Below are 14500 nucleotides of genomic sequence, written 5' to 3' on the forward strand. Positions count from 1 at the left end.
ATTGTATCATACTCTTCTATTGGAGAGAGTATGATAAAAAGTAATGATTATCAACCACTCAATGTTTATTGAGCTTTTGCTTATTTTTATATATATTTTTTTTATTTTTAAAATAATATGATTGGTTTAATTAATTGGTGGATCAATTATGATTGGTTTAATTAATTGGTGGATCCTTTGTGATTGGTTGTCCATTATGATTGAGTAGTTATAGAGTTTAACCATTGGAGTTACATAATTTAATAAAATGAAGTTTATTAAATTGATGATGTGGCATGTACATTGAGTGGTTGGGAGTATAAACCATTGGTGATGCTCTTAGTTTCTACATGTAAATTATTGTATATTAAAGGCTTAATACATCATTTGCCTCCTGAACTTGTCCAAAAAGCTTGATTTCCCCCCTGAACTTTCAAAGTTTCTCGATAGCCCCCATCAACTTGCATAAAATGTTCAGTTAGCCCACTGAACTTGTGCAAAATGTAATCAATTGATCACTCGGTTGCCAAAAAAAGTAAGTTAAATGCGGAAGATGTATTGCACGAGTCTTAAAAAAAGTAAAACGACCAAAATCAGAGTATATGGTTCTAAAATTAGAGATGACAAGTTGTATAGTTAAGCAAGAAATGACTTAATTTTTAATCTATTTTTTAATTATGTAATAACATTCTAAAATGCGTGGAATAACTTCATTTCTAAAATGCGTGGAATATACCTTCCGCATTTAACTTACTTTTTTTTATGTCAAGTGATCAATTGATTACATTTTGCACAAGTTCAGAGGACTAACTGAACATTTTATAAAAGTTGAAAGGACTATCGAAAACTTTGAAAGTTCATGGACCAATCAAATTTTTTAGACAAATTTAGGGAGCAAATGATGTATTAAGCCTATATTAAATCTATTTCTTTATAAAAGCATCTCCAATGTGCCCAAAAGAGTGACAGCTGATGTGACATCAGGTTTGTCAACTTTTAAAGGGTGTCCACTATTGGAGTAATTGTGGGTGCCAAGGAAAGTTGCCAATTTTTGGCAACCTTGTTTATTATTTTTTAATATAAAATATGTGGTCCATCTCTTAGAAATAATAAAATATGGAGCCTTTTATTTTTAATATTTATAATAAAATAATAATTTGTAGGATTATAATGACAACTTTTCAAGCAACTTCTATTGGAGCATTTTTTAAGTAAAAATTGTCAAAAGTGATGTGGATGAAAGAGACAATAAAATATTATATTTTAGGATTATATATTAAGTTTTGACACTCTTTTAGACACACCCTATTAGAGATGCTCAAAGGCGGTATCATTTTAAATATCATTATTAACGAAAGATTTTAAAAAATAAATAAATAAAAAAAGTTAATATAATAGTATTTGTAAAGGGACCATTTCGGTAGTTAAATTTGTAGCCCGGAGAGAGAAGAAAAAAAGGAGAAAGAAAATAGGTACAGAGAAGACTAGGACATACGAACCGTTGACTGTTACACCAAAAACCACTACAACTACAAACTATTCCAACTTACACTTTCTTTCTCTCTCTTGATGCGATCTCCAACACTCTGATTCTGCTTCATACATATTCCGGCAACAAGGTTGCAACTTCCGATCCTCACTCAGGTCATTTTTCCTCTATAATGAGATCCACTCTCACCTTAATTTGCATCTTGCTTATAACCCTTTGAGCTTCAATTTGTTTCTGTTCCACTTCCTCCGCCAAACATGCATTCAACTTCTATTCTTATGCTTGCTGGTCTTATAGCCAACTAGAGATTGGACCTTTTGTGGGGAAGTTCCAGAACTCCGTTTTTCAGTTACCAATTTGGGTTTAGGCAACTGGGAATTTAAGTTTTCTGATTTTTTAGCTAGTAGAAACTAGAGAGTGTTAGCCTTGGTTCAATTGATTGGATTTACAGTGAATTTTGCTTATGGGTAGTGTTTTTGCTGTTAGCTTTTGGTTTTTGTGTGGCTGCTTGTTATTTGGGTATGGAAATTCCTATATCCCAGATAAATTTGGTTTTGAGGGTGCATCAGTTGAATCTAGTGTGACTCATAATTATGATAGAATTAATGAAGTGAAGAAACAGTGTGCTTCTGTTCTATCTTCTGCTACTGATTTGAAACCTGATGATAATAGAGTTTATAGTGTCAAAGAAGATATCTTTTTTGTCAATGGAGATTGGAGGCAAAATGCTGGTAAATCCCCAATTATGCCATACCTTGATAGGGAAATTGAATCCTACAATAATACCTTATCTGATACTCAAACCCCATCAAACCTTGTATCTTTCTGGGTCACTGATGTTGATCTTTCCCATAGATCTAAGAGGTCAATTAGTGTCAATGGGTTCTTAGTCATGGGCATAACTGTTAGTTCATTTGGGGATAGACAGTATGAGAACGGTCCGCAGTTTCAGATGTGGCCTGGTCATACGCAGCTCTCAATTTCCTTTCAAGGGGTATATACTGAGTCTAAGAAGAATGGGGGTGAAAGAGTTATGTGTTTGTTGGGAAGCACAATGCTGCCTTCTAGGGATGCTGATTCGAGTGATCCGTGGGAATGGGCGAAGGGTCCTGGTTCTAATTATAACCAGCCGCCACTTCTGCAAGATGATCAGATTCTTCTTGTTCTTCGTTATCCGATGACTTTTACATTGACAAGTAGGTTGGTCCAAGGGGAGATGAGAAGTTTGAATAAGAACTCTAATCTTAAGTACTTTGATGAAATCCACATTTTGTCTCAGTTATCAAAGACTAGAAATTATGAATTCGGATCTGAAAGAATTGTCTCGAAAGCTTGTGATCCGTATCCCTACAATGATGCTTTGGTGAATGGTGGGATTGATATTTATCGAGGAACTGAATTTTGTGAAATTCTGGGAAAAATTATTGGAGAAGGAGTTCAGCCTTTCAATGTTGTGCCAAATTGGAGGTGCAATGGTACAAATGATTTTTGCTCTAAGTTGGGGCCGTTTGTTTCGGATAAAGAAATTAAAGCAACAAATGGAAGCTTTAAAGGTGTAGAACTCTTTATGCAGAATGTCAAGTGTGAACAGAAACCTGCACAAGGAAATACAACTTCTGCAAGGGTTGCAGCAGTCTTTCGAGCTGCACCAACAATGGAGAATCAGTATGTTATCGCAATGAGATCTGGCCCGAGCAACATGACAATTGCTGCTGAGGGAATTTGGAAATCTTCAACTGGGCAGCTTTGTATGGTTGGATGCCTTGGATTAGTCAATGCAGAAGAAAGCAGCTGTGATTCCCGCATCTGTCTTTACATTCCCGTCTCATTTTCCATAGAGCAAAGGAGCATACTTTTGGGGAGTTTTACGAGCACCAGTAATACGAATGCTCCTTACTTCCCTTTATCGTTTCAAAAGTTAGTTCGTCCGACTGAGTTGTGGAATTATTTCAGAGCCTCCGTTCCACATTACAGTTACTCGAAAATAAAGGAAGCTGGGACTATCCTGGAGAAGAACGAGCCCTTTAGTTTTCGAACTGTCATAAAGAAATCACTGCTGCAGTTTCCGAAACTTGAAGATACTGAGGCATACACAACCAGTCTGTCTCTTATTGCAGAAGACCTGACACTTCACACCTCAGTATTTCCTGATCCACTGCCTAGTTCTCGGCCACAAAGAACTGATTTTGAGATGGAGATTCTTTCTGTTGGTCCGTTATTTGCGCGATCATACTGGTCTTACAATGTTTCATCAATCAGCGAGGAGACTCCTTACCACAGTAAAGCTGAATATACCGAAAAACAGCTTCTCTTGAATGTATCTGCTCAAATTACATTGTTTGGAGATGCATATAGTAATTTTTCGGTGCTTTTCCTAGAAGGCCTTTATGATCCTCATGTTGGAAAGATGTATCTAGTTGGTTGCAGAGACGTACGATTCTCATGGAACATTTTGTTTGAAAGCATGGATCTTGAAGCAGGTTTGGATTGTTTGATTGAAGTGATTGTGTCTTATCCGCCAACTACATCTCGGTGGTTAGTAAATCCAGCTGCTAGAATATCTATATCGAGCCAACGAACCAGTGATGATCCGCTTTATTTTAGACCAGTTAAGCTCCAAACTCTTCCTATGATGTACAGAAAGCAAAGAGAAGACATCCTATCTCGGAGGGGAGTCGAGGGGATCCTCCGAATTTTGACACTTTCTTTTGCAATAGCCTGCATTTTAAGTCAGCTATTCTACATTAAGCATGATTCAGATTCTGTTCCGTTCATGTCGCTTGTTATGCTCGGAGTCCAAGCTCTCGGGTATAGCCTTCCTCTAATCACAGGTGCTGAAGCTCTTTTCAAGAGGATGTCATCTGAATCATACGAAACATCATCATACGATCTTGAGAAGAATCAATGGATGCATGTGATTGATTACACAGTGAAGCTTCTTGTCTTGGTGTCATTTCTACTCACTCTAAGACTGTGTCAGAAGGTGTGGAAATCTCGTATCCGGTTACTTGCAAGAAACCCAAACGAACCATGTCGTGTACCAACTGATAAGAGGGTGTTTTTAGCTACATTGGTGCTACATGTGATCGGTTATGTCATTGTTCTGGTTATTCATGGCATGAACACGAGACAAAAGCCTTTTCGAGTGGAGAGATATGTAGACTCAGCTGGTAATTCCCGGACACTGCAAGAATGGGAAACGGAATTAGAAGAGTATGTAGGTCTTATCCAAGATTTCTTCTTGCTGCCTCAAGTTATCGGTAATGTTCTGTGGCAAATCGACTGCAAGCCATTGAAGGAGCTCTATTACATTGGGATCACAGTGGTTAGACTTCTTCCGCATATGTATGATTATATACGAACGCCTATTCACAACCCATACTTTGCTGATGAATACGAGTTTGTGAACCCGAACATGGACTTTTACTCGAAGTTCGGAGATGTTGCCATACCTGCTACTTGTATTGTTCTTGTAATTGCAGTCTATATTCAGCAGAAATGGAACTATGAGAAGCTCAGCCGCTCTCTCACCATCGGGAGACATAGGCTGCTTCCTTTCGGTTCAAGAGTGTATCAGAGGCTCCCTTCGAAGTCAGCTGAATCCGAGCTTGCTTTGGGTATGAAAGCGGATAATGTTCTGGAGACAGAGAATGACAATGAAGAATAGTTTGACAAGGCCATTGCGAATAACCGACACGAAAAGCATCTGTAGACTTGATGATGTTTGAGTTAGTAATTACGGCAAATATAGGATAGTTGTTTTTGTTTTAAGTCTCCTTGTTTTAAATCTATGTTTGTCAATTGCTTTTTTTCTGGATAAAACTTACTTCTCTGCAAGTTGAAGACAGATTTAAGGTTGACAACATCTAATGTAAATTAATTAAGCTAATGAACTCTTTTCTTTTATGAGTTTTGGGCTCTGTGAAAGTACCTTTATAGCCTTAGACTTAAGGATCTCCAAATGGGGATTAATGAAAATCTCGGTAACCCCAAAATAAAAATGAACCATTGAGGAGCGCTTGATACATAAAGCCTCCCTTGGCATTTTTTAGTTTAATAATACTTTTTTTAATTACACCGGTATGGTATAATATATATTATTAAATTAATTAATATAGTCTATATGATTGAGTGGTTTGTGGTATAATCTATTGGAATGAGTAAGTATTTTTTTAAAATATGGATAATTATTTTATTATAAAGAGATAAACCTTCTTAACAAAAACAGAAAATGATTTATCATGAAGAGAAATATGTCTTTAGGTAATCTAATAACTTCTTGGTAACTTGATATTTTTACCACCATTAAAATAGTATTTCTAATTTGGAAATGCTCTTAATGTTTAAAAAATGCACCAATTTAGGTTTTGTCACACATCATTCATATTGCTTCGTTAAATTCTGATTTCTTTCTCCCCTTACAATTGACAGAACTTAACAAATTAATATGAATGATGCATCATATTTTCTTATCAAGATCTAAATTAATATTTTTTCAACGTTAAATCTATATTGGTGCTATTTTGTACGTAGAACATAAATTGATATTTCGTGGAAAACATAAGCCTTGTTTTGGTAACTTATCACAAAATACTATTGCGAACCAACGTTTGGAATTAGGATATAAAATAGCTAGTGCAAAATAAACGGTGCCGTCTGACTATAGGTACCAAAACGGGTTATCGCCTTACGAACGGTAGGAGTGTACGATGTCTTGACCTGAATGTACCCAAGGATCAGGCCCGGGTAATATCAGACTTCAAGCTGCAGTGAGTTGCCGAATTCTTGAACTTTCTTCATCCGTATCTTTTGTTTCTTTAATGGAAATGAAGAAACTGTCTGTCTGTTTAATTAGTAATTGACTCAATTTTGATCCGGAAACTCTGATTTTTGGTTATTAAACTTTATTTATTTATTTTGTTCAATTTGAAGCTCGAGAAATGGCGGATGTTCCATCGTTGGTATCTTTATGCGTGGACGCAATTCTAAGACATCTTGTTCGAGGTAAATATTTTACATGTTTTGTTGATTCGTTAACAAATTAAATGGCTTCTTCTTTTTTTATTCTTACTTTGTGAATTCTAGGAGATGATGTTTCACCCGATATATATGACCTTCCTTCCCATATAATTGATAGCTTGGTCCCAAGATTGCCTCCCTTGGCTCTGCACAAGTTACAAGCTGAGATGTAAGCTCATGATTCCCTATGTGAATCTGGCTTGGTTTACATACTGTTTTCACCCTGTTGTTATTCTTTCTTTAACTGAAGTTTTGCAAATGGAAATGCTTACTTTGACTAGGCCATACGGGAATTGGGATGATTATGAGTCTATTGATGGTTCCCCAAAACATGGTAGAAAGCGTGGAAGGTATGTGAAAGAAAAATGTGTCTGTTTATTTATTTTATCTTTTTCTATAAGTTTTTATATTGGTAATATTTAGATTGGAAGAGACACAACAAAAAGTAGGATCCTCTAAGAGTAGTACTGATTCTTTACAGAGGTGGTAACTTCAATACAGCATGGAAGGCGTTGTTTAAGTTGCGCTGGCCTATGCTTATTGACCGAAATGAACCAGTTGAATGGCAGCAGATGTATTGGGAAACTCATTTGCAAAAGTACATAATTCGATTAATCACTTGCTACCTTTTCTTTATCAATTTTATTCAGATTTTGTAATTTTCTTCGTTTATCCTGAATGATAGTTGCCTTGATAAAGCGGCTGGGTTAGCTTCTTTGCCTTCATTTGATGGATGCATTGGGGAGATGCAAATTTCAGGTAAAATATGCTTCCACTTTACAGTTTTAAGATAAATAGACAAGCATGTGTACCAGATTTTATGAGCATCAATGAAGAAGCAGAATAGATTATCTTAAAGCTTATATTAGCTTCGATGGTTGACCTTGAGTATTCTGTCATGCATTCCTGAATACATAGCACCCTGTTTTTGGATAATATCATATTGTTTAGTGTTCTCTACTCTGTAATCAGGTACAGATAATTTGGACCTCTGACATTAGTATTTTTTTGGGTCCACAAGTCATGAACTTTGTTTTTGAAACATACTTTGACTGTTGTCTCCTTTCATATCTTTTTTTCTTTGCTTTTCTTTTCACGTTCTTCCATTTGCTTCTAGCCTCGATGAAGTTTTTGACAATTTGATCTATGCAGATTATATACTGAAATTTATCGTTAGTGAGGAGCATGTGAATCGTCCAATGTATTCAAAATTATCTTTCCACTTCCACGAATTTGGGCAGTATGCCAGGTAATATGCAAGTTTTCCTCATTCCTCACTAGGAGGTATGCTAGTATGCAAAAATTTGCTTTCCTCATTCTTATAAGATTTTTACATGCTAAAATTGTCTCCATTCTCTAGTTTCTCTTATAAACTAATGTATACTGAAATATAACAAGTTTTCATATCTTTTTTTAGTGTGTTGTCTAAATTTTCTTTAGTATTTTGTCTCTTGCAGATGTCTAAAACTTCAAAATGTGCTCTGTGTTGCAGAAACTTGTGTATGTTTTTATCCATCAAGTTGAATGAAATCACCAATGCCTTCGAATTCTGGTTTATCGCCTAATTCTGTTGAAATATCGTGCTTTGAGTGGGTTTGCTAGCTTATGTATTGTGGCTCTTGTTAACAACCATGTAATCTGAAAGATGCTCTATGAGTGGCTATGAAAAACCAGACATTACATGTCCCATTCTGGAACCTCAAAATTTAATTGGAATTTTTTTTATCTTTAATTCTATTTACTTGATTGTAATGGAGTTAAACTCTATCAAATACCTAGAATTTTTTAATAGCATTCCTTGATATATAACATAGCTTATATGATAATTGTTTAACAATAAATTTGATTGAGTATTTATTTGCAACAGAAACAAATGAGGCCATATCTTATAAGTCTTATGTCTTGTTTTGTCATTTTTGCACATGTTTGAATGGTAAATTACACCCATGGCCCCTCACTTTTGTCCTTACATTATTTATGGCCCCTGAATGTCAAAACCGAACATAAAAGTCCCAGAATTTTGACATTTCCTAACATAAAATAAAAGTCCCTTATCAAAGTAAACAATCTCAAAATGACCGCTGATCTCAAAATGGAAATGTCCAAGAATTAAAATTGAGGGGCCATGGGTGTAATTTAACCCTTGTTTGAAAGCAATTCTTGTTTTTATTTATGTCATTTTCAGTACATTTGCAGCTTACAAGAATCATACCTAATATTAACTGCTGCTATTCTGTTACAGGACTTGTTGAGAAACTCTAAGTTGCAAAGTTTGACATTGCGGTGGATTATGTCCAAGGAACATGTACGCTTCTTTATTTCCCAAATTTTCTTTACAGCCTTAGTGAATCCCTGAAAGAGTAAGTTAAAATCAGAAAGCAGAATTAGGAGAAATGAAAGACTGGAACATGCACAGTAGTTGGCAACAGAAAATATACTGCTATTTATGCCCTTCAAGCCATAGAACCAGATTGGGGATTGCAGCAAGGAATCTGAATGTGTGATACCTTGAATTAGGTCAGCATTTGATTACGACATTGATATAAGACCATATGCAAATAAGGTAATTTGCATACGAGGGTTGTGAAGTGCTTGAAGGTGTATTGAGAAACAACGACATTTTCTATGGATACAAAGATCTCTCTGGTTCTTCATTGCATTTTCTTTTTAACCTATATTTGCAATGTATTAACTTGGTGTATCCAGAGACATTTATGCATCATGTGCATATGTCATTGTGTGAAGTTCACAAGCTTTTGATTGAATTAAGGTCCTTGTACCTGAAAGCAAAGCTTCTTCAGAATTTTTCGACCTTGTCTACCTATAGTGGCATATGAGTTTTAGGGATTGTTAGAGAGAACCTTGGATCTCTTGATTTTCTCTTATCAACATTTTGTAAAGGATTACATGGATATAAACGACTCCTATTTCTATAAAAGTAAATAGCACTGACTACTAACTTATATTAGGAATAAAAACTCTTAAAGAAAGAAATAGCTTTCCTAACAGAATATTAAATAATGCAAATCTAAATAGTCTGAACCAATCTCTTCTTCCCATGAGTAAACCACCGATATAGTGTATTAACTGCCGGGTTTCTAACACATTGTCATCCTATGCAACAAAATATAAAATATTTATTTCCACATGTTGCCAGGAAATTTCCATTTACTGTTTTAAATTATGTTATTAGCTGTCTGAAGTACATATTAGCTTTAATCTCTTTGTTTTAGTAAATGCCGAAAATGCTATTTAACTCCTTATAATTAACAATAAATAGGTTGATGGATTGTGCCAGCTGCTGATCCAAAACAGTCAAACATTGATGTCACTTAAATTTATTCACAGCAAGCTTTCATCGAACTTTGTCAGTTCAATATGTGCTTCTCTTAAAATAAAAGATAAACAAACATGTGTGGCAGCAAGCTTCACTGTCAGATCATCAAGCTTCCTTGAAAATAACCCAGTTCTACTACCACCTTCCTTTACATCATTTCTGTCAGGGAGGTATATTCATTCTCTGAACTTGTGCTGTTTTCTTCATCAGTTTTATATGCATGATCGGTTTTGTGATTTTTTTGCTGAGTGCTTTGCCGATGCATGATGTTTTTTAGATGCTTATCAACTGTCTACTAACGAACCCCATAAGTAAGCCGTCAACTTGATAGCGCTAGGAGTAAATGAAAATTTTCCAGGCAGGTCTTCAGTTCAAAGATTTAGCACTTCTGTCAGAATATCTGATAGCAAGTCACCAGATTATAATTTGTTTCCTTGTTGGTTTTGGAGGGATAAAATGTTTAGTCTATCTGATGTATTTCTGGGAAATCGTTTTGTGCTTTGACAGTCCTTTCTTTTTCTCTTTTTCATTTTGGCTAATACTGATCAAATGGAAATTGCTGAAGACAAAAATAGAAAAAATTATTTAATTTCTCAATTGATCTCTACCCAAGTACCTATTAATGAATCTAAAAGCTCTGTCGTATGAGTGAAATATGTTATCTGAGATGTTTATTTTTAAGTATCCATCTGTGTCTTACTTAATTAGACCAGTTATTTGTTTATGGTGCCTGCTCAAACTTAGCAATCCTTTTGTCTCCAGTTCCTTGTGTTCGTTAAGACTTTGTGACAACCATGTAGACCGGAATTTTGCACGAATTCTTTTTACTGTGCTTATTAATGCTTCATCGAGAATATCCATCCTTGACCTTTCAGATAACAATGTGAGTTATGAATTTCTGTTAGATTTATTCTTACGCTCTTATTCATGGATGATTTCCAACAATCAATGCCATAAAAAATCCCAACAGATTGCAGGATGGCTTTGTAATTTTAACTGGGGAATCTCAAGCAAGTGCCAATTATCTTTTGAGACAGGCAAGTCTTTGCAGTCATTACGTGTGCTGAATATAAGGTATGGCATTATCTAAAGGCAGGAAAGTGGTTTCTTATTGATTTTACAACAATTTGTTATATCATCCTTTTGTAGCTTATAAAATTCTGGTCACTATTTTTGCGCCACCCCGTGATGTGGGGCATGAGAGATTTGCACTGCTTCTCAAAGACATTATTGATAACATTTTGGGACTATCCTGTTGTTATCAGAGGCATCTCATTTATGATAATGTCCTTATCTGGTGTCAGGGGAAATAATCTTGACAAGGATGATATGGAGAGTCTTAGATATGCTCTTTTTTATATGCCTAATTTGGAAGTCCTGGATATAAGTGACAATCCTCTCACGTGTGAAGGAATCAGGTTAGTTGAGTATCTATTTTCGCCTATATTTTATAGTTTGGTGAGCAAACTTCTTGAAGTATCTATTGAACCTTGCAGATCCTTAATCCCATATTTCAATGAGGCGCCTGAAAGATGTTCTCCACTGATGGAGCTAAATGTAGAGAATTGTGAACTTTCTTGTATAGGAGTGACCCAACTTTTTGACACCTTTTCAATCCTACAAAGACCGCCAACATCCCTCTCAATTGCAGATAATGCCCTTGGCAGGTAAGTTTGCCTAGTGATGCATATAAGTTTCACTTTTTTGTTTGTGTTGTTTATTGAGATGTGTCAATTAACTTCAGTTCAATTGCTGGAGAGTTGGGAAAGTTTTTGAGCACATCTATTAGAGAACTTAATATTGGAGGCATTGGACTGGGTTCAGATGGCTTTGAGAAGCTACAAAATGAAATGCTGGCAGAATCAATGCTTCTAAAAATCAACATAAGGTTTGAACTAAATTCTTGATTTCTTTTCACTAACTACCTGCCATTGCAATTTCTATATGTAATTTGACAAATTAAATGTTTTTATACAGCAAAAATCGCGGTGGGCTTGAAACTGCAAAATTTGTGTCCAAGCTCTTATCATTAGCTCCAGATCTTGTTGCAGTTGATGCATCTTATAATCTCCTGCCAGCAGTATCCTTGCCCATCTTTAGCTCAGCTCTAAAGATTGCAAAAGGTATTTACCTCTAACAAGTGGATCAAACTTCTATTCTGGCCTTTTATATATATATATATATATATATATATATAATATCTTTTTATGTTCAATTCTAGCATGCTTTCGCTAGAATTGTGGCCTTTAATGTTGTGTAAAAAATGAACTAATAGTGTTTGAGCCTATGTTCCTTTTGATCTTGTTAGGAAACCTAAGGAGTCTGGACTTGACCGGGATTATTTGTGACAGTCGGCAAAATCAGGCTTCCATGCTGGCTGAATTCCAACATAATGGAAAGCCTATAGTGATTCTTCCATCATCACGTGTCCCAGACGTTCCTTACGATGATGATCCATAGATGGCATTTGACGTGTTTCAGAAACTGCTCTGCAACATTACCTGGGAAGAGATTTCAGAGTTGCTTCCCAACTGGGAGTTGGGCCCTGGATACTGGTAATTAAACCCATACAATCAGGGGCGGAGGGACACAGGGTCACAGAGGGTCCGCTGACACCCCGACTCAAGGGATACTGGTAATTTGTTCATAACTTGTGATTTGTGGTTTTAGCAGGCTCATGAAGTCTATTAGGAAAGAAGTCTCAAGCAATGTGGTTAGGATTTTACCCCAGATGTATTCTATGAATTTCAAATCTTGGATAATGTCTCCTGCTCCTTTGAACATTTTGTTGAGTCGACTTCATTTATTTGGGCCTTCGCATTTATTATGGATTGGCTTTTGCATTTTCCACCATCAAACCTAGTTGTAATTTAACTATTCCTGTGTTCTCACAGATGAGTAGTCAATTCATCACCTCAGAAGATTTTTTTGAGGTGTCAATTCGTGGAAGTGGGTCGTGTTTGTATTATGTCAATTGTTGGATTACTGTGATACGAGTCAACAGTAACCCAATCTAAATTTTTGTTTTCCAGTCATGTCAACCCAAAAATGATCCATTAGTTAAAAAAAAAAAAAACACGCTTAACCTACTCAATTCGTGTCGTAATCGGATTGTTAGGTTGGGTACATGCGAGTGCCTATGCAATAGCCATGTCTGCTATTTGTTAGCCCTTCTTGATGTAAATCAATCTCGTCAAGTTTGTACTCTGTTGTATTATAGGTAATTGCATTTTGTGAAATGGCAGATTGTAGCTATCTGATAAATAGCTAATTAAGCCCTTCAACTTGGCTGATCAATTAATTTAATGAATAAATTTTGCATTTTTTGATGAAATTAATTCAAAAGTAACACGGGTTAAATATACGACTTGTCTTTTTAAATTTGACAAAAAAACAAACAAACAAATACTTAATTGACTGATCAAATTAATAATCATAGTTCATTTTGAGGTTAAATTAACCTTTTATCCTTTATATTTTATCAACGGATAAAGTTTAAATTTTCCTTATTATTTTTGGAAAAGTGCATATACTTCTAATATATAAAAGGGTAAATTTCAAATAAAATCCTTGTGGTTTCACTAATTTTCAGATAAAGGACTGTGGTTTACTTTTTGTCAAAACGAGGACTGGGGTTTTCAACTTTAGCAAAATAAGGACTTTTTCGATTGATACTATTAAAATCACCCTTAACGACTTCAAGACATATTTTAAGAACTACTAATATTCTAAGCAACTTTAATTCTTCAACTTTTTTATTTCGAGATTGTTTAGATGGTGTTTGGTAAAGAGAGAGAAAGTTAATGTTTAGAGAGAGAAAGTTCCAAAAAAGATGATTTTCTAAAATCGAAAATGTAGTTTCATAGAAAATATGACATTGAACAACTTTAATTCTTGAAAATTTTCGTTTTCAGGTCGTTAAAGATAGTTTTAATAGCATTATTAAAAGTGCGAAACCTCAATCCTCGTTTTGACAAAAAGTAAACCACAGTCCTTTATCTGAAAATTAGTGAAACCACGAGAGTTTTATTTGAAATTTACCCTATATAAAATGATGTTAATCTTGCCAAACAAGATCAAATTATAATAGAAAATTTAAACGGACTGATTTGATAGTTATTCGAACGGATCTTCTAGGTCAATAAATGGAAATAGTTTCCTGCATTTTGACAAATTGTTTATAACTGTTTTGATAACATAATAAATATTATCTAAGAGACTTAAATATTAACATTTTTTGTAGTTTTTTTTAATTGCATTGGTATGTTAGATATATGAATAAAATCGATCGAGATAAAATTATAACATTTCATACGTTAGGTGTAAATTTGCACTCCCTTCAAAACGATAGTACCATATCTCTTTTATGAATAGAAGCATATTGGTGGTGAGTTATGGTATAGGTTCGCTTTCAAAATTTTGGGACATAATGCAGACTCATTATCTCAAAACCCAACTCCATGTGGGAGTTGCCAAAGAAAATGATGTGTTCTGAAATTACCAAACTTACTCGGTGAAAGAGACATCCCTTTTGCCCTTATCTTATGGATAAATCATTTATCATTAGCACAGAGTATCCAAAGCCAAAGGGATGTTTTGACATCCTCATATATAGTGGATATTCATATAAAGACATCTCATCTCATCTTTGAAAATGATGCTTCACAAAAGTAACT

At 35.0% G+C, this 14500-nt stretch overlaps 2 protein-coding genes across 2 annotated transcripts; both read left to right on the forward strand.

Moving 5' to 3' along the window:
* The first annotated feature begins 1421 nt into the window (after nt 1-1421).
* LOC136229382 (uncharacterized) lies at nt 1422-5374 on the forward strand. The gene has a single exon (XM_066018133.1). The coding sequence runs from the start codon at nt 1932-1934 to the stop codon at nt 5133-5135; it is 3204 nt and encodes a 1067-aa protein (XP_065874205.1). The 5' UTR covers nt 1422-1931; the 3' UTR covers nt 5136-5374.
* Nucleotides 5375-6101: 727 nt separating this feature from the next.
* LOC136229425 (uncharacterized) lies at nt 6102-12773 on the forward strand. The gene is made up of 17 exons (XM_066018194.1): nt 6102-6237; nt 6401-6472; nt 6554-6656; nt 6769-6837; nt 6969-7085; nt 7173-7246; nt 7640-7736; nt 7945-7987; nt 8730-8792; nt 9768-9994; nt 10587-10707; nt 10795-10898; nt 11129-11242; nt 11321-11491; nt 11569-11712; nt 11802-11947; nt 12133-12773. Exons 2-17 carry the CDS (start codon nt 6409-6411, stop codon nt 12282-12284), a joined length of 1809 nt encoding a protein of 602 aa, XP_065874266.1. The 5' UTR covers nt 6102-6237; nt 6401-6408; the 3' UTR covers nt 12285-12773.
* The last annotated feature ends 1727 nt before the right edge of the window (nt 12774-14500 follow it).

This window comes from Euphorbia lathyris, chromosome 5, assembly GCF_963576675.1.
Source record: "Euphorbia lathyris chromosome 5, ddEupLath1.1, whole genome shotgun sequence".
Classification (NCBI taxonomy): domain Eukaryota; kingdom Viridiplantae; phylum Streptophyta; class Magnoliopsida; order Malpighiales; family Euphorbiaceae; genus Euphorbia; species Euphorbia lathyris.

What these genes read in the sequence shown, in the direction of transcription:
- LOC136229382 (XM_066018133.1), top strand. Translation starts at nt 1,932, where the DNA reads ATGGGTAGTGTTTTTGCTGTTAGCTTTTGGTTTTTGTGTGGCTGCTTG.
- LOC136229425 (XM_066018194.1), top strand. Translation starts at nt 6,409, where the DNA reads ATGGCGGATGTTCCATCGTTGGTATCTTTATGCGTGGACGCAATTCTA. An exon ending in ACATCATTTCTGTCAGGGAG is followed by an intron (nt 9,995 to 10,586) that starts GTATATTCATTC and finishes TTTTGTCTCCAG; the next exon opens with TTCCTTGTGTTCGTTAAGAC. An exon ending in TTACGTGTGCTGAATATAAG is followed by an intron (nt 10,899 to 11,128) that starts GTATGGCATTAT and finishes ATCTGGTGTCAG; the next exon opens with GGGAAATAATCTTGACAAGG.